Genomic DNA, 23,533 nt, shown 5'->3' with positions numbered 1-23,533 from the left:
TTATCAGTCCACCTAATTTTCAATATTCGTCTACAGCACCACATCTCAAATGCTTCTATTCTCTTCTGTTCCGGTTTTCCCACAGTCCATGTTTCACTACCATACAATGCTGTACTCCAGACGTACATCCTCAGAAATTTCTTCCTCAAATTAAGGCCGGTATTTGATATTAGTAGACTTCTCTTGGCCAGAAATGCCTTTTTTGCCATAGCGAGGCTGCTTTTGATGTCCTCCTTGCTCCGTCCGTCATTGGTTATTTTACTGCCTAGGTAGCAGAATTCCTTAACTTCATTGACTTCGTGACCATCAATCCTGATGTTAAGTTTCTCGTTGTTCTCATTTCTACTACTTCTCATTACCTTCGTCTTTCTCCGATTTACTCTCAAACCATACTGTGTACTCATTAGACTGTTCATTCCGTTCAGCAGATCATTTAATTCTTCTTCACTTTCACTCAGGATAGCTATGTCATCAGCGAATCATATCATTGATATCCTTTCACCTTGTATTTTAATTCCGCTCCTGAACCTTTCTTTTATTTCCATCATTGCTTCCTCGATGGACAGATTGAGGAGTAGGGGTGAAAGGCTACAGCCTTATCTTACACCCTTCTTAATACGAGCACTTCGTTCTTGATCGTCCACTCTTATTATTCCCTCTTGGTTGTTGTACATATTGTATATGACCCGTCTCTCCCTATAGCTTACCTCTACTTTTTTTCAGAATCTCGAACAGCTTGCACCATTTTATATTGTCGAACGCTTTTTCTAGGTTGACAAATCATATGAAATTGTCTTGATTTTTCTTTAGCCTTGCTTCCATTATTAGCCATAACGTCAGAATTGCCTCTCTCGTCCCTTTACTTTTCCTAAAGCCAAACTGATCGTCACCTAGCGCATTCTCAATTTTCTTTTCCATTCTTCTGTATATTATTCTTGTAAGCAGCTTCGATGCATGAGGTGTTAAGCTGATTGTGCGATAATTCTCACACTTGTCAGCTCTTGCCGTCTTCGGAATTGTGTGGATGATGCTTTTTCGAGAGTCAGATGGTATATCGCAAGACTCATATATTCTACACACCAACGTGAATAGTCGTTTTGTTGCCACTTCCCCAATGATTTTAGAAATTCTGATGGAATGTTATCTGTCCCTTCTGCCTTATTTGACCGTAAGTCCTCCAAAGCTCTTTTAAATTCCGATTCTAATACTGGATCCCCTATCTCTTCTAAATCGACTCCTGTTTCTTCTTCTATCACATCAGACAAGTCTTCACCCTCATAGAGGCTTTCAATGTATTCTTTCCACCTATCTGCTCTCTCCTCTGCATTTAACAGTGGAATTCCCGTTGCACTCTTAATGTTACCACCGTTGCTTTTAATGTCACCAAAGGTTGTTTTGACTTTCCTGTATGCTGAGTCTGTCCTTGCGACAATAATATCTTTTTCGATGTCTTTACATTTTTCCTGCAGCCATTTCGTCTTAGCTTCCCTGCACTTCCTATTTATTTCATTCCTCAGCGACTTGCATTTCTGTATTCCTGATTTTCCCAGAAAATGTTTGTACTTCCTCCTTTCATCAATCAACTGAAGTATTTCTTCTGTTACCCATGGTTTCTTCACAGCTACCTTCTTTGTACCTATGTTTTCCTTCCCAACTTCTGTGATGGCCCTTTTTAGAGATGTCCATTCCTCTTCAACTGTACTGCCTACTGCGCTATTACTTACTGCTGTATCTATAGCGTTAGAGAACTTCAAACGTATCTCGTCATTCCTTAGTACTTCCGTATCCCACTTCTTTGCGCATTGATTCTTCCTGACTAATGTCTTGAACTTCAACCTACTCTTCATCACTACTATATTGTGATCTGAGTCTATATCTGCTCCTGGGTATGCCTTACAATCCAGTATCTGATTTCGGAATCTCTGTCTGACCATGATGTAATCTAATTGAAATCTTCCCGTATCTCCCGGCCTTTTCCAAGTATACCTCCTCCTCTTGTGATTCTTGAACAGGGTATTCGCTATTACTAGCTGAAACTTGTTACAGAACTCAATTGGTCTTTCTCCTCTTTCATTCCTCGTCCCAAGCCCATATTCTCCTGTAACCTTTTCTTCTACTCCTTCCCCTACAACTGCATTCCAGTCGCCCATGACTATTAGATTTTCGTCCCCCTTTACATACTGCATTACCCTTTCAATATCCTCTTACACTTTCTCTATCTGTTCATCTTCAGTTTGCGACGTTGGCATGTACACCTGAACTATCGTTGTCGGTGTTGGTCTGCTGTCGATTCTGATTAGAACAACCCGGTCACTGAACTGTTCACAGTAACACACCCTCTGCCCTACCTTCCTATTCATAACGAATCCTAAACCTGTTACACCATTTTCTGCTGCTGTTGATATTACCCGATACTCATCTGACCAGAAATCCTTGTCTTCCTTCCACTTCACTGACCCCTACTTTATCTAGAATGAGCCTTTGCATTTCCCTTTTCAGATTTTCTAGTTTCCCTACCACATTCAAGCTTCTGACATTCCACGCCCTGACTCGTAGAACGTTATCCTTTCGTAACCTCCCCCATGGCAGTTCCCTCCCAGAGATCCGAATGGGGGACTATTCCGGAATCTTTTGACAATGGAGAGATCATCATGACGCTTCAATTACAGGCCACATGTCCTGTGAATACACGTTACGTGTCTTTAATGCAGTGGTTTCCATTGCCTTCTGCATCCTCATGTCGTTGATCATTGCTGATTCTTCTACCTTTAGGCTATCCGCTCCTCCGCCCGCTTTGACAAGGCCGTTGGCAGAATGAGGCTGACTTCTTATGCCGGAAGTCTTCAGCCGCCAATGCTGATTATTTATCAAAATTTAGGCAGTGGTGGGGATCGAATCTGGGACCGAAGACGTTTTTGATTATGAATCAAAGACGCTACCCCTAGACCACGGGTAGACTTAACGGCCACTAAAAATAGAGATACACTCAATAAAAAGCCCTGCGGGACTCCCTTCTCCTGGATATGGATGGAGCTATGGGAGTCACTAACTTGGACACGGAACATACGGAGCGACAGGAAGTTTTGGATAGAAATCAGGAGTGGTGTCGGGAAACCCCACTCATACAATGTGGCAAGGATATGATGTCGCCAAGTCGTGTCATATGCTTTACGTAAGTCAAAAAAGATAGCAATCAAGCGTTGTCAAAAAAGAGAGCAATCAAGTGTTGCCATCTGGAAAAGGCTGTTCGGATGGCAGACACAAGATTATCGGTGGTAGAGTGACCCTGGCGGAAGCTGTCCTGACATGGAGCCAACAAGCCACTTGACTCCAGGACCCGACCCAAGCCAACCTTCGACATACCATACGTACCAGCAGCTTATGAAGAATGTTGGTGAGGCTGATGGGCCGATAGCTATCCACATCAAGCGGGTTTTTACTGGTTTTGAGGACCGGAATGATGGTGCTCTCCTGCTATTGTGATTGAAAGACACTATCACACCAGAGCCTGACACTGGGGCAGTGACAGGAAGATGGGCAATTGGTCACTACCACACAGTTCATCATGTGCTCTCCAGTGGATAGATGGGAGAAGTCCTGGGCTGCAAAATGATAAATCAATGGCCGAGTAAGTACCATGAGGCACACTGATACGTGTGGTGGCCCCAGTATTTGAGAGGCAGAGGTCGAATTGCGACAGTAAAGTTTCGACATCTATGCCTCAGCCAGTAAGCATGGTACCACCCCATAAGGGGTTATGGGCATTAAAATCTCCCAGTCGTACAGAAGGTTTAGGAAGTTGATCAATCAGTGCGGCTAATACATTCAGGGGTACTGCACAGTCTGGAGGAAGATATACATTGCAGACAGTTATTTCCTGCAGCGCCCTTATTCTGACAGCCACAGCTTCTAGAGGGGTTTGAAGGGGCACATGTTCACTACAGACCGAGTTAAGGACATAAATGCAAACTCCACCTGACACTCGATTATAGTCAATATGGTTCCTGTAATATCCCTTACAGCCGCGGAGGACAGGGATCCACATTGCCGGGAACCAGGTTTTCTGGAGGACAATGCAGAAACCAGGTGTTAAGCTTAACAGAGTGTAGCTGCGCCAGGCGGTGGAAGAAACTGCCGCAATTCCAATGGAGGATGACATCGTGAGGCTGAGGAGGTATGGAACATTCAATGAGGCAGTTTACACCTCAGGGTCACCTGCTGCCACCGACTCATTGCCTAAGCAATCTATGTCCATTGTGTCTGAAGGTCTGGAGAGATCTGGGTGCTCAGCAGATGCCACAATCCCCACCTAATCCGCAGATGCAGAGATTGTACATAGTGGTGGAAAGGGTGCCACCACAATTCCCTTGGTCTTGGAAACTTCTTTTCGGATTCCTCTCACTGCTCTGTGTTTCCCTGGCTGGGAGGACTTCGCTGATTCAGTCTCCAAGACTGAGGATGAGCGTGAAGACCTATGACCAGCTGCTTTTCGTCTCTTCAGCCACTGGCGGGTGTCATCGTTCCCACTAGCAGAAACCTGAGAAGGGAGTGAGCCAAGGGACCCCTTCCTGGCAAGAGGAGCCAAAGAAGACTTACGCTTCCCCAGTGCAGAAGTGGGGATTGATACCCTGACAGTTGGGGGTATTTCTCCTGAAGTAGGTGGTGAAGAAGCAACAGGGAGGGTAGTGCACCCCACCATCAAGGGGGGCAGGTGTAGCCTTCCGACTGACAAGCGACTAGAGTTGGCAGAGCTGATGAGGCTAGAATGGTTGTAGCGGCGGCGTAAGACGATGTCGTCTGTACAGGATGTAGGCATTCAAATTTCCTCTTGGCCTCGGTATAAGCCAGGAGAATCCTGCAGTCAGGTGAACAAGGTGAATGGTGCTCTCCGCAGTTGACACAGATTGGAGGCGGGGCACATGGAGTATTGGGGTGTGACGGGCGTCTGCAATCCCAACATGTGAGGCTGGAAGTACAGCAGGAAGCCAAACTTCCAGCATTTAAAGCACTGCATTGGGGGGTGGATATAGGGCTTTATATCACAGCAATATACCATCACTTTGACCTTCTTGGGTAATGTATCACCCACAAAGGCTAAGATTAAGGCACCAATGGGCACCTGATTATCCCTCGAAACCTGGTGGACACGTTGAATGAAATGTACACCTCGCCACTAAATTGGCACGAAGCTCATTGTCAGACTGAAAAAGAAGGTCTCTGAAATATGATACCCTGGACAATATTTAAGGTCTTATGGGGCGTGATGGTTACAGAAACATCCCCAGCTTGTCATAAACCAGAAACGCCCGTGACTAGGCAGACAATGCTGTTTTGATCAAGACTGACCCAGATCTCATTTTGGACAAGCCTCCCACCTCCCCAAACTTGTCCTCTAAATGCTCAACAAGAAACTGAGGCTTTGTCATTATGTAAGATTCCCCATCAGCTCTTGAGCACACAAGGTACCAGGGTGAATAAGAGCCACTGCCATCCTTAGCCTGATGTTCCTCCCATGATGTGGCCATGGAGGGGAATGATTTGGGGTTGTGATGAATTGAGCCCATAAACGGTTAGAGAGTTCTGGTGTTTGACCACCAACAAGAGATGATGTACTACACTTCATTGCGTGTCATCTGCCCTGATGCCACCCACTCCTACCAGGGGCCCTCCCCACAGGTGCCACCCAGCCGCAGTAAAGGCCACCAGGCTGGATGGCCATTGCCAGGAGTCCCAATGCCCCAGGGTGATGGGCATCTACTCCTCGGCATACATAGGGAGTTAGCAACGCAGGCATCAGCAGAGCAATCCCTGTGTGGTCAGGGGACTACAACCAACAAGGTACATGGTGGCCCCACCACAACGGACTGGCTACCGTGCTGGGTATCACGTGCAACCAAGCAAACAAGTCCATTATCATCGTCAGTGTAGAGAACGATTCTGCACATTTGATTAAAAAAATATGCACCCAGGAGGGTGACATCGCTCAACAGTTGGAGAATGAGCAGAAGAGCAGATCCATGTCGACGAAGGATGCGATAGGTCTCAGCACATGATGCATCATGTAAGACGCCCTTCCCCAATTGGCTCACTCTTCAAAAAAATTTTTAAAAATAGTGGGCAAACCTTACAGGGGATGATTGCATAAATGCAAAAATGTGTGAGGCTCCTTTTAGTTGCCTCTTACAACAGGCAGTAATACCTCAGGCCTATTCTAAGCCCCAGACCCACAAGGGGTGTTGTTCAATTCCCCTCGTTCAGCAGTGGATTCGATGATTTGGTAATCCTGAACACTATTTTAAGTGTGACCATGCTTAGCCTTAGACCAAGTTTTTGAAGAGTCCACTGATCTACACAACTACTGTGGTCATGTGGCTGTATTAAGTGTGAATGACAGTGGAATTTAGGTGCTCCCTTAGTATGGTCCAATTTTGTACAGTTTGGTACACTTTGTCTTGGACTTTCACTCAGTGTGTGCTCATCATATTGTGGGTGTTTAAATTGACTCAGTACATCAGCTTCATGGAATGCACCACTGCCAGCTACCCTTGGACCGCTTTCACTGAAGTTATGTAAATTATTGTTTGAAATTTGTATTAGCATTTTGTAAATTTTGGTGTTTGGGGGTTTGTTGGGTCGAGTGCTCTTCTTGTACACTGTGTCGAGCCCTATTAGGATGGCCACATGCTGATTGGCTCTATGTCAATCACATGTCATATTCAGATGTCCAGCCTTGTGAAAGGTTGAGGTTCACGGGCTGGAAAAAGCAAAAGTGCGTAAAACTATCAAGTGTTACTGAGCTCTGAAGGATTTTTTGTGTTCGTTCACTAGCCATTTGTGAGATGGAGAGTGAAGGAAATTTATTCTGCCTCACGGCTAGTTACTGCTTACTAGATTTAATTGTTCAACTGTTTGATATTTTAAAGTTGTCATGGGGTGACCTTTCCCCACCTTTTACTTACTTATTTCTACAAGTTGGTTCAGGGTACTAATTACTGGTTCTCCTTTTTAAATGGTGTTCTGAACTGCTATGCATGCACATTCACTTACTATGTCACTTACACATTTTCTGTGGTATACCTTAATAGAATTTTCACTGTGCCTGAAGCCATTTATATCAATCTGTGAACTCATTCTATTATTAATTACTTACCTGCTCATTGGGGTAAGATTTAAGGACAATTGTTCTGTCAGCCTGAAGGCAGCTCCAGAAATCAGTGCACTTGTTTACTTTTTCAAATTATCTAGGTATTTTAAGAATTTCCTTTTTCTAGTGGTCCTGAGGCAGCTATAAACTGCTCTGTCTTCCTGTATAGCTATTCAGTTTTTACCTCTGAGATGAATTAGGCTTCTCTGTTGTCTTAAAGAGCCATCTGTTTCCAAATAGTTATTTGTTCATTTGTTGAAGCATTTTCTCAGTTGCAGTTTGTGAAGGTGGAAATTTTGAATCTAAAATCTAAGAACTGAAGCCAGCCACAGCTTTTGTCTTTCACTGTCACGTAACTAAGGTGTGTAATGTCTTAAACTCGAAAAGTTCAGAGTGTTGTTTGTAACCCTGCTAATGCATCTGATTTTAGTTATTTTTCTTAAATAAATATGTTTCAATGAACAATGGTGACTCATGTGAACTCCAGTCTCTCCAGTCCTCCTCCCACTTAATTTCCCTTTTCCTGCTGGATGTTTGGTTGGTAACAGAGGATGGTTATTTTCCTGGAAGGAAAGGGGGGAGGAGGCAAGGTATTCTCACACTCCAGAATGAGATTATCACTCTGCAGCGGAGTGTGCGCTGATATGAAACTTCCTGGCAGATTAAAACTGTGTGCCCGACCGAGAGTCGAACTCGGGACCTTTGCCTTTCGCGGGCAAGTGCTCTACCATCTGAGCTACCGAAGCATGACACACACCTGGTCTCACAGCTTTACTTCTGCCAGTATCTCGTCTCCTACCTTCCAAACTTTACTGAAGCTCTCCTGCAAACCTTGCAGAACTAGCACTCCTGAAAGAAAGGATATTGTGGAGACGAGATACTGGCAGAAGTAAAGCTGTGAGACCGGGTATGAGTCGTGCTTTGGTAGCTCAGATGGTAGAGCACTTGCCCGCGAAAGGCAAAGGTCCTGAGTTCGAGTCTCGGTCGGGCACACAGTTTTAATCTGCCGGGAGTTTCATATCAGCGCACACTCCACTGCAGAGTGAAAATCTCAGTCTGGAAACATTCCCCAGGCTGTGGCTAAGCCATATCTCCGCAATATCCTTTCTTTCAGGAGTGCTAGTTCTGCAAGGTTCGCAGGAGAGCTTCTGTAAAGTTTGGAAGGTAGGAGATGAGATACTGGCAGAAGTAAAGCTGTGAGACCAGACGTGAGTCGTGCTTCGGTAGCTCAGATGATAGAGCACTTGCCCGCAAAAGGCAAAGGTCCCGAGTCCGAGTCTCAGTCGGGCACACAGTTTCAATCTGCCAGGAAGTTTCATATCCTCATACTGTCATTCACAATGAGGTGTGTGTGTGTGTGTGTGTAGGTATCCACTGCTAAACATGGGGTCCAATGACTGTCCCAATTTGTCCTTATTGAAGAAGCAACAGTTGATCTACGAATTAAAAGTGTGTCAGCTGCCATGTAAGGGCAGTGTTGCCTAACTTGTGGCTCATCTGCATGCCAGTGTGGACTACCCCTTGGTGATTAGTACGAACTGCATCAGGGCGGTAGGTGTTGCACATCCTGACTGAGCTCTGGCCATGACAACCTTGTGTCAGGAGGTAGAGTGTTTAGAAAGTAGTCAGCGCAACCATAAGCAAATACGCGCAATTCAGACAGAATTGATTCATTGGGCTAATCACTTGTGGGGTATTTCACGACGTAGTCTATTCTGAGCAGGTTAGATTAGCTCTGCAATTACAGGGGCAGGTGATGACTTGCAAAGTGGTGTCAGCCACCTTGATTTAGAGAAATTAGGTGCAATAGGTAGTGAGCAAGATTCTCCCACCAACAGATAACTGCTGGAAGCAGTAGCAATACTACAAACACCTTCAAGGACCAGAGGGGAATTCATTTGGAAAATTACCTTACCAAATAATGTTACTGCTTCAAACTATAACAGAACTTTAAAATTAGAATTTAAGACAGGTGAAATCCATTCTGTGGATCATGGTCTAATTTATGTTTCATGCTGATGCTTTTGCTATCTCCAATAATGTTGTTCATTCGTTGTACCCCATGTGTTAAGCTGTGTTTTCAGTCGAATTTTACACAGAAGTACAGGATCGAGGAATCCTGGAAATCAATTATTGGGTCGAAATTATCTCATATTAAGAGGCTGCTCAAGCATAAACATTTGGTAAGTGCAGTTTTCTAATGAACCTTTTCCTATGTACATAGGTGAATATGTATGGCCATTCCAGCCTTGGAATGGCAAGTCACAGAGATACAAATACTCAATAATATATTAGAGAAAATGCAGCCACATGGCTTACGTTCGATACGTTCGATCATAAATGCACATCTTTTACTGGATTAGAGGCTTTGGTGTCCGCTACAGATGCCAGAGTTTCGTGCACCAGTAGTGATGGGGGTTTCAGCATCATTATCAAGATGGGGATCGAGATTCCAGGCAATTTAAAAGGGGACCACCCAGAAGGAACAAGCATAGGATGTGTTTCCAGTGTAACAAAGAGGGGCATCTTGTATGGCAATTTCCAGTTCCATGGAAGGAGAGTCAAACAGCTGGTGTCACAAGGAATAGAAGAGGCATGGTAGTGTTCTACTACCGGAGTGCTGTGTCTGTGTCTGTGTCAAGTCTGAGGTATGAAAACCACTGCCTTACCTTTGGGAACAACTTAACTAGGAACCAGTGTGCACCCTCCTCAACTATGGTAGTTCAGTTTGTCGTCTAGATTATCTGTGGTATTTGGAGTTCTGCCATACCTGTGAATTACCTTGTTTGCATCCATCCTCCAAATGTCAAGCTTTCACTGGGCAGATGTTGCCTCTGGTTGTCAAAACTGAGTATTGGAAAATTTTGTTGGCCTGTGAAGTAGGAAGTAATTAAAAATCTTTCAGTGAATTTAATTTTGGGGTGTGTTTTTGTAAGTGGCAATGGGTTGGCATTAGATTGTCAAGGCAGGGTTGTTTATTTGAAATTTAACCCAGCTGAAAAACTCATGTTGTGCTCCTGTCGGGTTGCCACTGGAATTCATAGCGTTACCGCAACGTTCGCCATTTGGGCTCAGTCACCTTGGTCTAGTAGAGGTGAAGCAGGTACTGGAAGTTCTTGATTGTTTAGTGCAGATGTTAACTAACAGACTGGACATCACCAATAAAATCCAGTACAAGATTCGCCTTACAAATGACATTCCAGAGAGGTACGATCTTTACAACTTTCTCTATCAAAGATGAAATGTATATGTGCTTTGATTAATAATACATTGTTCGATGGGGTCATCGAGCCCTCAACCTCAGCCTATGCTTCTCCCATATTCTCAATACCTATGGGCAGCAGAGCAGTGTTTCATCCAGTTGTGGATTATCGTGCAGTTAATGAGAAGGTAGTTTTGGAATCTGTCACTTCCAAATCTACCTAATTTTTTTTCTTCATTGAGTGAGGCTCAGTATTTTACTGTCCTGGATCTCAATCAGGCATATTATCAGATCATGCTAACAGAGGATTCCAAGCATAGTACTGCCTTCTGTACAGACTGGAACCTCTACGATTTTAACAGGGTGGCCTTTGGTTTGTCAGTGGCAGCTGCCATTCTGTCTTGCCTTCTAGATTGTGTTTTGGGTGATTTCAAGTGTGTCTATAATTACCTATATGGCATTGTTATTTGTAGTGCTAGTCTGTCTGGACAGCTGCAACTTTTTGCAGACCTGGTTTACCAGAGGGAGGTGGGACTTGATGTGAAACCATCGAAAATCACACTGGTACATAGGTTTCATTCTCGGGACATCTTAGTTCCACTGATTGTATTAGAATTGACCAGGAGTATACTGGTGATTTGTGAAAATTTACAGTTCCTAGAAATAAGAAAGGTGTGGCACTGTTCATAGACACGGCAAATGCCTTAACGATTCAAGAAATTTCAAATGAGATGAAAGTCATCAGGAATCTTTTGAAGGCATTAAGGTGGCGCTTACTAACCAACTAATATTAGCCATACCCAACTTTGAGCTCCTCTTGTTCTTGCAGATGGACGCCTGTAATTCTTCTGGAACAGAAAGTGGCAGCTGGCCTCCTGCAGGAACAGAATGAGATGGGTCTGTGGCAAGCTGATGCTCTATAGCCTACACACCTTAAAACTTTCACCTGTGGAGATGAAATATTTTATGTTTGAATAGGAAGCCTTGGCAGTTCTGTTTTCCCTTGACAAATTCAGATTTTATTTTGAACACTGAGACTTTTGTTTAGAGACTGACACTCAGCCTCTTAGTTAGGTTTTGGCTCATTACTTCCATAACACCCTCTTAGGCAGTCATTTGGGCATTTATACAACTGTTAAGATCAGACAACACATCGCCTGGTCCTCCCTGTATAACAAAGACTGGAGATTGGTGGGGGTGAAGATCGTTCAACATGTCACCTGGTTTTCCCTGTATAAGGACATCCAGAATTTGGTGGGGGGAGTGTGAGCTGTAAGGGAGCTGAGCCCAACCCGAATTCTCCCATGGGGCATTTAGAGTCTACACATGAGAAACACCTGATGCATAAATTTTTTATTGATTATATAGGACCACTTCCACATGTGTGGGTGTTAGGCACCTATTAGTTGTTATGAACAACTTCTCTTTTTTTTCTCATTCCAAGCAGAAGGGTGACTATTCTGGTAATTATCCATGCAACAATCATGGACTAAATAGTTCAGTGCAAAAGTTGGGGACAGTGTTAGTCCAAAATCCTAATATTGCTCAAAAAGCGGAGTTAAGGTTCGCTAGCAAGCTGGCTCCTCAATTCTCTGTACCCTATGAGATTGCCAGGGTGGTGAGCCAGGCAAACCAGCTGGTTCTGAATTTCTGCACAAGTAAAGACTCACGTGTGCTTATTACGCAGGTGAAGGAGAGTCACATGTAAAGGGCTTTTTAATGGCGGGGCAGGGGGAATTTGGTTTGGCGGGGCATGTTAAGATATGGTGGGGTCCGTCTCTGAATTCCAGCCCCATGTGCCAGCCAGATGTCACATCTCACAGCTCGGAGCTCATGGCACCAGTGGTGTTGTGGAGCCACACTGGGTGGCAAGGAAAAGCAGTGCATTTCACAGGCAGTCGGTGTCTTGAAGCTGGACTGGAGGGTGAGCCATGCAGGGCTCATGGGCGGCATGTGCTGTTTGGCCGAATTTTATGTGCCACTATCATTATCACCATCACTACACTAAAACAATCTTCTTTCAATTATGGTAAGTGCCATAGTCTGATCCGCCCCAACGTTATGATCACCACTCTAAAAGCTAGTATGTCCACCTTTGGCACAGATAACAGCAGGAAGACATTGTGGCATGGAAGCAATTAGGCCTTGGTAGATCATTTGAGGTAGTTGGCACACGTTATGTTAAATCACATCCCAGATGTGTTCGATCAGGTTCAGAGCTGGCAAATTGGGTGACCATCGTATCAATTGGAACTCACCACTGTGTTCCTCAAACCATTCCACCACACATGGCCTTGTGAAATGGTGCATAATTTTGATGAAAAATGCCACTGCCATTGCAAAATATGATCATCATGAAGAGGTGGACCTAACATGAACCATGGATCTTGTCACTGGTTGGGAGGCTTGTGTGGCTCAGCAACACAGACAGCTGTAACAAAGGTGAAACTGCAACGGACGAGTATCTGCTGGGAGGCCAGACAAACATGTGGTTGCTGAAGGATGGGCAGCAGCCTTTTCAGTAGTTGCAGGGGCAACTTTCAGGATGAATGATTAATTTGGCCTTGTAACATTAACCAGAATGGTGTTGCAGTGCTGATAGTGCAAGCAGGTGAAAGCAAGGGGAAACTACAGCTTTGTGATTAAATGGTGAAGGCGTCCTCTTGGGTAAAATATTCTGGAGGTAAAATAGTCCCCCATTCAAATCTCCAGGTGGTGATAACTCGGGACCAAGTTGTTATCAGGAGAAAGAAAACTGGCATTCTACAGATTGGTGCATGGAATGTCAGATCTCTTAATTCGGCAGGTAGGTTAGAAAATTTAAAAAGGGAAATGGATAGGTTAAAGCTAGATATAGTGGGAATTAGTGAAGTTCAACGGCATGAGGAACAAGACTTCTCGTCAAATAAATACAGAATTATAAATAAAAATGAAATAGGGGTGATGGAGGTGTAGGTTTAATAATGGATAAAAGAAAAGGAGTGTGGGTAAGCTACTACAAACAGCATAGCGAATGCATTATTGTAGTCAAGATGAACATGAAGCCCATGCCTACCACAGTAGTACAAATTTATATGCCAACTAGTTCCATGGATAATGAAACAATAGAAGGAATGTATGATGAGATAAACAAAATTATTTAGATAGTGAAGGGAGACAAAAATTTAATAGTCATGGGGGAGTGGAATTCAATAGTTGGAAAATAGAAGGAAAAGTAGTAGGTGAATATGGAATGTGGGTAAGGAATGAAAGAGGAAGCCGTCTGATAGAATTTTGCACAGAACATAACTTCATCATACACTGTGCTCGAAAGTATCCACACACCCCAAAAAACATTAGTTTCTCATATAGATGCATTGTGCTGCCACCTACTGCAAGGTACTCCACATCAGCGACCTATGTAGTCATGAAAGAGCAGAATGGGGTGCTCCGCGTAACTCATGGACTTCGAATGTGGTCATGTGATAGGGTGTCACTTGTGTAATACATCTGTATGTGAGATTTACACACTCCTAAACATCCCTTGGTCCACTGTTTCCAATGTGATAGTGATGTTGAAACATGGAGGGACATGTACAGCACAAAAGCAAATAGGGCGATCTCGTCTGTCGACTGACCGATACTGTCGACACTTAAAGAGGGTTGTAATGTGTAATAGGCAGACATCTATCCAGACCAATGGACAGGCATTGCACACTGCATCAGGATCAACTGCAAGTACTATGACAGGCAAGTGGTGAGAAAACTTGGATTTCATGGTCGAGCAGCTACTCAATTTGTTAGAGGAGCTTGAAATTTATAAAGCAAAAAACAGAACCAACTAAACTGCTTAACTGGCAAAATGATTGTGCCCAGTGCCTACTTTGCTTTACTTGACAATGTTTTACTCTAACCACTGCACGCCTCTGTTACATATGGTGTGTTGATAAGTTCACCTAGTATTGAGTGCATCACATATTTACTTAGTTTTCATATGTTTTACGCATGACTCTAGTATCTTCTTGTTCCTTCCCTATTCATTTCATAGCCTGCATTAATCAGATAGTGTGGATCATCCACTGTTACAGAATTTTATCATTATTTTCTTGCAACGGAGTGCCATAGGGTACGAAGGGCCCTCTGCCGATCATGTTCCTCCAACCAGTTCCCACCTGTGCGGAATACTGGCGTTAGCGCTAACAGAGGGCACTAATTATGTGCAGCACTATGTTTACTTTCATTTGTGGCTCCTTTAGCAATTTGTTTTATGGTTGTTTAATATTACCAGGTGCACTCTCACTGGTGTTCAATATTAACGTCATTATCTAGAATATTGGCACTTGAGCACATGTCAACCACTGTTCCTTAACTCTTCCTCTTTTTAACAATATTACTTATGTCATTTTTTTACTGCTTTTTATTACTGTAATGCCTTTTATACATTATAAGCTTATTACAGACTTCCCTCTTTATTTCTGCTGTTTCAATTAATTATTGAAAACTACTGTATGCCGACATTAGTGACATCTGGTGACCTTACAACACAAACATCTTGTGGCTACTGTACAGCAGCTTGTTTTAAACAGTAGCACTACTGACAACATGACTCGTGCATGTGATGTTATTTGTATGTATTTGATGATGCTGGTGCTGATTCCACATTTAACATTTGACGATGTCACTATGGCTGCAGTACATTAGGACTTTGTTTTTATGAAACAGGTATGCCTCTTCATATTTAAAATGCAGAAATATGTCAGTAGTACTTTTCATTATGGTCTTTTTATTGTTTTTTAAGCTGTAGACAATCTGCGAGTATTTATGTTTTTCCCATTTTGTGCTGCAGATCTGATGATGGTCATTATAGACCGAAACCGGTAATCTGTTAACAAAACATTTGTGACCATAGATGTAAATTAAAGGAAACTTAGCCTAACTTGGTTTCGTGTTTTTCATGGAGGGGCTTGCACCGCCTATTGTTTTGTGCGGCACTATCACAGCACAACGCCTACATTGATGTTTTAAGCACCTTCTTGCTTCCAACTGTTGAAGAGCAATTTGGGGACAGCAATTGCACCTTTCAACACAATCGATCACCTATTCATGATGCACGGCCTGTGGTGGAGTCGTTACATGACAATAACATTCCTGTAATGAAGTGGCCTTCATGGAGTCCTGACCCGAATCCTATACGACATCCTTGGGAAGTTTTGGAATGCCGATGTTGTGCCAAGCCTCACTGACCAACATTGATACCTCTTCTCAGTGCAGCATTCTGTGAAAAATTGGCTGCCATTACCCAAGAAACATTCCAGCACCTGACTGAACATATGCCCACAAACGTAGACACTGTCATCAATGCAAAGGGTGGACGAACATCATATTGAATTCCAGCATTACCGATGGAGGGCACCACGAAATTTTAAGTCATTTTCAGCCTGGGGTCCAGATACTTTTGATCACATAGTGTAGCTAACACTTCGTTAAAGAATCATGACAGAAGGTTGAACACATGGAAGAGGTCTTGAGACACTGGAAGGTTTTAGATAGATTATGCATTGGTAAGACAGAGATTTAGGAATCAGGTTTTAAACTGTAAGACATTTCCAGGGGCAGATGTGGACTCTGACCGCAATTCATTGGTTGTGAACTGTATATTGAAACTGAAGGAACTGCAAAATGGTAGGAATTTTAGGAGATGGGATCTGGATAAACTAAAAGAATCAGAGGCTGTGCAGAGTTTCAGAGGGCATTAGGACACCATTGACAGGAATATGGGAAAGAGATACAGTAGAAGAGGAAAGGGTAGCTTTGAGAGATGAAATAGTGAAGGCAGCAGACGATCAAGTAGGTAAAAGACGAGGGCTAGTAGAAATCCTTGGGTAACAGAAGAGAGATGGAATTTAATTGATGAAAGGGGAAAATATAAAAATGCAGTAAATGAAGCAGCCAGAAAGGAATATGAACATCTCAAAAATGATATCGACAGGAAATGCAAAATGGCAAAACAGGGATGGGTACAGAGCAAATTTAAGGATGTGGAGTCCATATGACTAGGGGCAAAATAGATACTGCCTACAGGAAAATTGAAGAGACCTTTGGAGAAAAGAGAACCACGTAAGAGTATCAAGAGCTCAGGTGGAAAACCAGTTCCAAGCAAAGAAGGGAAGGCAAAAAGCTGAAAGGAGTATATAGAAGGTCTCTACAAGGACAATGTACTTATAGGCAATATTATAGAAATGGAAGAGGACGTAGATGAGGATGAAATGGGAAATATGATCCTGCGTGATGAGTTTGACAGAGCACTAAAAGACCTAAATTGAAACAAGGCCCTGGGAGTAGACAGCATCCATTAGAACTACTGATAGCCTTGGGAGAGCCAGCCTTGACAAAACTCTACCATCTGGTGAGCAAGATGTAGGAGACACGCGAAATACCATCAGACTTCAAGAAGAATATAATAATTCCAATCCCAAAGGGCACAGATGCTGACAGGTCCGAAAATTACCAAACTATCAGTTTAATAAGTCACAGGTGCAAAACACTAACACGAATTCTTTGCAGACAAATGAAAAAACCAGTAGATGCAGACCTCGGGGAAGATAAGTTTGGATTTCATAGAAATTTCGGAAAACTTGAGGCAATATTTACTTACATTTTCAGCATTTGTAGACTTAGAAAAAGCTTTTGACAATATTGAATGGAATACTGTCTTCCAAATTCCAAAGGTGGCACTCATTGAATGCAGGGAGCAGAATGCTATTTATAATTTGTATGGCAGAGTCGAGGGGCATGTAAGGGTAGCAGTGGTTGGGAAGGGAGTGAGACAGGGTTGTAGCCTATCCCTGATGTTGTTTAATCTGTATCTTGAGCAAGCAGTAAAGGAAACAAAAGAAAAATTTGAAGTAGGAATTAAAATCCAAGGGGAAGAAATAAAAACTTCGAGGTTTGCGGAGGACGTAATTCTGTCAGTCAGCAAAGGACCTGCAAGAGCACTTGAACATAATGGACGGTGTCTTGGAAGGAGGATATAAGATGAACATCAACTAAAGCTAAGTGAGGATGATGGAACGTAGTCAAATTAAATCAGATGATGCTTACGGAATTAGATTAGGAAACGAGACACTTAAAAGTAGTGGATGGGGGGCAAAATAACTGATGATGGTCGTAGCGGAGAGGATATAAAATGTAGATTGGCAATGCCAAGAGAAGCCTTTCTGTCCAAGAGATATCTATTAACATGGAGTATAAACGTATGGGTCAGGAAGTCTTTTCAGAAAGTATTTGTATGGAGTGTATCCATGTATGGAATTGAAACATGGATAATAAAGTGTTTAGACAAGAAGAGAAGCTTCCGAAACATGGTGCTACAGAAGAACGCTGAAGATCAGATGGGTAGATCATGTAATTAATGAGGAGGTACCGAATAGAATTGGGGAGGAGAGCAATTTGTGGCACAACTTTACTAGAAGAAGGGATCAGTTGCGAGGACATGTAATGAGGTTGCAAAGGATCACCAATTTAGTATTGAAGGTAAGTTCGGAGGGTAAAAATCATAGTGGGAGACCAAGGCATGAATACACTAAACAGATTCAGGAGGATGTGGGTTGCAGCAGTTACTCAGAGATGAAGAAGCTTGCACAGGATAGAGTAGCATGGAGAGCTGCATTAAACCAGTCTCAGGACTGAAGATCGCAATGACAACGTAAGAGGTGGATGTGGTTTGCAACCAGTTCACAATACTCCTTTTCTAACATAGTGCCTTGTACGAGCTCCAGTGAACCCATGGGTGCCCACATGGTCTTTTCCTGGAGTATAATGGAGGTCCTGCCAGTACAGGAGTAAAGGAACCGTACCCTCACAAAGGCAGGACCATGCAGTGGTCTGCCATTGTGCCAAATCCAGCACCAATAGTTACCTGTCTATTTCAGTTGAAGTTGTTGATGTCATGGCATTAACACTGGCACATTCGTGGGTCATCAGCTAAACAGACTCATCATTATGAGTGTTTTGAGCATTGTGCATTCAGACACACTTGTACTCTGCCAAGCATTAAAGTCTGATGTTAGTTACACCATAGTTTGCTGCCTGTCTTGTTTTAACAGTCTGCCCAACCTATGATGTCTACCATCTGTCATGACAGGTGCTTGCCCAACCCCATAATGTCTGGGCATGGTTTAACCTTTATTTCACCCTGTGTTGAAGACAACTGCGACAACACTCCTCAAACAGCCAACAAGCTGTGCAGCTTCCAAAATGCTCCTGCCAAGCCTTCCAGCCATCAAAATCTGCTCTCGGTCAGACTAAGATAGATTGTGCGCAGTCCCTATTTTACACCCGATCAGCATGCTCATTGATAATCCATGCACCGTGCGTGTCTGACTAGAAGACAAGGTTAGGTGCTATTGCCTGGATGAGTTTATATTGATAGCAAATCGGTGGTCATAATGTTTCGGCTGATGTGTATATGGATTTAGTATTATGACTTCCAGATGGAGGCTGGGCAATGCCAAGGGAACCATTCTGCAACATTCGAGGCAATTGTGAAATGCATCAACTTATTACAAGGGCCTATCAGAAAATAATGCCTCCAAAGTTTTTATTCTGTTCTTTATATCAGTTAAAGTATTACTTGTCATGCATATTACTCTGTTGATGTTTCCACTTTTCTGAGAATATGCAGGACCCTCTCGCTGGAGAGTTTTGAATTACAGTGTGTAAGATGGGTGTGTTATTTAACCATGTCGACATGTGAGAAAACCTTCAGAAAACAGAGCACTGATTCAAATAGTTCACACACACATGGGGCACCCTTTCCTTCAGCATGACAACGCCGGACCATTCACAACCTGCAAGTGACACCCTTGATTCATTATTATTGATCATCCACCATAGTGTCCTGGCTTGATTCAATGAATTTTCAACTGTTTCCAAAACCTAAAGAACACCTTCAAGGATAATAGTGATGAATTGCTGTGAGCAGAGGTGAGGCTGTGGAGCTACCAAGAAAATCAAACATTCTACAGTAATGACACCAACAACCTGGTGTCTCATTGAGAGAAAGGGTTCAGTGCCAGGGTGACTATGTTTGATATAAACATACAAACACGAAGAATAAATATGTTAAATGTTAAGTTTGTTTTAATTAAAATGCTTCAATAATTTTCAAATAAAAATTTTGAGCCAATACTTTCCAGCATGTCCTCATGCCCAAACTATACACAATCAAAAATTAAGTTTTAATTAATTTGGCAAAGGTGGCTTTCCATTGGGATAATGTCTACATGCATCTGTTAAGATCATATGGAAGTTCAGTCCATCAACTAACTCAGCACACATTGTAAGAGAAGACTTATTGTGGGTAAAGGTTACAGTCTAGGCACCATTTGGATTTTTTAGTAAACATTAGGCTGTGCTGCTAGTCAATTTGCTACATCCTTTATTTGACTTTCACATTTCTAGGCTTTGTCAGCTCGCACCCACATTGCCACCTTTCAACCTAGGCTAGGCCTTGAGCTGCACTATGGGTCAGTCACCACAACCAATATTTCGAGGGGGGGCTAGAACCCCATTTTAACCTTGTAGCCTTTGAATAGTTCTGTGGTTCAGGTCCAAGGTGAATGATTCTTCAAATTGCTTTTCATTCACATGCTGTGTGTTGTGCATACATATCATTCTATATGTCGAACACTCATTATGTGGGGGGTAAAAGCCAAAGCCTGAACTATGTTGGGTCTAACCACTCTTACTGTATTTAATAAAATTTAGTAAATTTACTTTCTTATCATTTCCTCACAGTGATAGTTTAGGTCTACTGTACTGATACTTCTCATCAAATGAATTGCCTCACATAGTTTGTACGAACTATAATAAAACACTCACATATATTCAAATACAAATGCTGCATTAATGCTATCACAGTACTTCTGCAGTTGCACCCAAGATGGATGTTGAAACAGACTTGTTCAGCACAGATAGTTGACAAGTAGTTTGTGTGATTGTGTCAGGACCCTCAGTTCTGGTTGGCAGAATAAAAATATTAGTGGGACCAAGTGAATTTGTTTGCCTGCTGATAGCCAAATACCCTACGAACAGTTGCACTACATCAGATTTTAAGTGACATGTATATGTAAGATTATTGACAGCAGTAACTAACAATCTGCCAGTTTCACAAGCAATGTGTGTAACAATGTGCAGCAAATGCAGAAAGTCATTATGAACAAACCTATCAATATTTAATATGTAACCCCACGGCTTCATCAAAACTGCTGCCAACATACAAATTCATTCTGCACCTACCGGCTGTGTACCAATTTACACTTCCAGGTGATATTTGTCTGAAATTTAACTTTAGTGTTGACAGTTCTACTTACACTTTGTTCACATATTCAAAGTTAATAGTAATATTCAATGTTAATAGACTACAAAACATACTTCTCAGGTTGGTGACCATGCAAATGTCACTTTAAAGTTATTTACAATTAGGCCTAACTTATTGTACGTCATCAATAAATAAATGACAATTCTCACTCCACACCACAATACACTGCAATAATGCATTAACTGCAGCCATACCATCTATAGATGTAATGGCACTTAACATTCACTATAGTCAGTTATTCTTAAGCTGCACATTAAGGTTGTCATTTAAACGAAGTGTATCAGAGCAGAATATACCCACTTTATGGCAACCACCTTATCAGTGTAACTGGATTGTGCATTAAGGTTTTCCATGTTTACTGAACATTAAATTGAAACTCTTGCTCAATTCTATCTGAGGTTTAATACAAGGCTGATTTCAAACTGTGCAACATGTCATATTTAAGACTGAATGTTCATCAGTTTTTTAGTAAACACAAATACTCATGTTTCCAGCAATATGACATGAATTGTATGTATTCACACACTATACACACAAATTAATGAAACACAGTTAAGAAATACGAGTAAGCTACTCACCAGGGAGTGTAACTCAGTTTTTACTTCATCTGTTTCCTCTTTTTTTATCCACATAGTTGGGTCCTGGTCCATGGCTTCAGTTCTACAATCTGAAAAAGAAAAGCAATCAGATAAGAATAGGTGCACTCTGTTTCCATTTTTACCATGAGGTATTGCTCAAAGGCAGTATTTTCACTCATCTACTGGGTGAGAACAATCATAAAATAACATGCACTGGAAATGGAGTATTTACAGTTGCTACTGCTTCTTTGTAACACTGGCTTATAGATATGTCCTATGTGGCAATTTTGGAAGATGTGTATTTTCTTGTGCATGCACATTACAAACAATCCAAGCAGTCAATAGATCGAAGAGAAAATACTGGATAACACCAAATATTTCATTCTACACTTTGTTTGTTGTGTTAATTTCAGTCCAATAGGGACATGATGAAAATCTGGACATACAGATTGTTTGTTTATCAATGAATATGCATATTCAACATAGGTATTACTGAAACTTTCTCCATCTGTATTCATTCACCGTTGTATAATCAATTTACCATAAGCATCATCATTTTGGAATCTTAACCTGCTTTTAAGGAAAACCATAAAAATGTAACGTAGATTGCACACTGCAATGCGGAAACTCTCATTCTTGATTACCATCAAGATTAAACACTGGTGAGTTTTTTTTTCTTACGAAACTGGTTTACTGAAACTACTTCCTACTAACTGTAACTATGATGAGTGATCTATTGAGTTCTGATAACATGCAATGCTTTATGTACCTCTTATTTCGCCAGTTCCTAAATTAAAGTATTCTTATACAGAAGTCCATTAAAACCTACACATTCCAACAAACTGGTATTTACATATGATTAGACGAATATAACGACACGAATAGTCAAAGCACAGTGAAGACTAACAAAATTCAACATAATTACATCATTTCCTTTCATGCGAACTTGCTCAAACCACGAATTAAAAAAATGCTTACGTTAGCACTACAATCTGGCGCCGCTCTATGTCTACATCAGATCACAGAAATTATCATCACGAAAATTATTACACTTAAAATAACCGCAATAACATAGCGAATGTTTGAACTTCACTGTCCGCCTTTTCCCGTCAGTCACGAAATACATGATGGAAATCCCTGCATAGGCAAACTGCTCCTGACAACACGTCATAATCTCAACCGTTTATTTTATGAAAATACACGTAGCGACTTTACCGGACAGGCCAAAAATAGCAACCACTAATGAATCAGGCATTTGGCTGTTATCAACATAACCTGAAAAATTACAACATTCACACGCCGTCAACAACTCAGCTGTTATTGTAATATAAATGAAATACCGTGTTAATTTACTTCCGAAACAATTTTTTCACTTATTCTTGTTTGCAATTTACAAACGCTTATAAATTACCACGAGAATGTCACACACAAATTTCCGCAAAATCACGAGGTTGCAGCTGGATACACACTGACAAGGTTGCTACACTGACACCAGCTAAACCAAAGAACTTACACCAAGCCGAAGCTCTATGCCGTGGGCTATGAGACAAGCAGTATGGTAGAAAGGGAAAGATAAAATGCGAAAATTAAATTCCATAGGATATTCTATCCCTTTGGTAAACCCTTATCTCTATTTTAGTACAACAACGAGATAACGTAAAATAGTTGTTATTGAAGGAATGCGTTTGAAAGTTTTTGGAATTTTAAATCTTCATTGTACTGTATGGGAAGCACTATTCTGAACAGGGACATCACATCGTCGTAACTTTCCTTTGTTACAGGCAGGACGGGCATGCACAAAGTGCTTGACAGTGAGAACTTGTTGATTTTTCTTGTTTTCTTATTACAGTTATGAGCTCTAAACTCTTCTTCAAAGTTTTCTTTAAATCGCGTAACAAATGGACGCTGATTTACGACATTCCCATCCGAAGAAGGAAGGAAGATTAGATTTAACGTCCCATCGACATCAAGGTCATTAGAGACAGTGCACAAGCTCGGACTGTGTTAAGGATGGGGAAGGAAATCGGCCGTGCCGTTTGAAATGGAACACCCCAGCTTTTGCTTGGAGCGATTTAGGGAAGTCACGGAAAACCTTAATCTCTGTTCTCAAATACTGGTCTGCACCGTCGTTCTCCCAATTGCGAGTCCAGTGTGCTAACCACTGCACCACCTCCCTCGGTCTTAGCCACCTGACTGGTTTCTTGTTCACATCTTCTTTCACAACAGCAACATAGCGAATCATATGATAC

At 42.0% G+C, this 23,533-nt stretch overlaps 1 protein-coding gene across 1 annotated transcript in view; it reads right to left on the bottom strand.

The window, feature by feature from the left end:
• The window catches only part of LOC126427112 (zinc finger protein 726-like), a 122,951-nt gene extending 100,172 nt beyond the window's left edge, over positions 1-22,779 (bottom strand). The window contains 2 exon segments of the mRNA XM_050089334.1: positions 21,285-21,373; positions 22,696-22,779. Coding sequence (XP_049945291.1) covers positions 21,285-21,356 — 72 coding nt within the window. The 5' untranslated portion in view covers positions 21,357-21,373; positions 22,696-22,779.
• Positions 22,780-23,533: the final 754 nt, after the last annotated feature.

The sequence above is a fragment of the Schistocerca serialis genome, chromosome 11, assembly GCF_023864345.2.
Source record: "Schistocerca serialis cubense isolate TAMUIC-IGC-003099 chromosome 11, iqSchSeri2.2, whole genome shotgun sequence".
Lineage (NCBI taxonomy): Eukaryota > Metazoa > Arthropoda > Insecta > Orthoptera > Acrididae > Schistocerca > Schistocerca serialis.
Note: the sequence above shows the minus strand (reverse complement) of the source record. Positions and strands in the feature narration are given on the sequence as shown.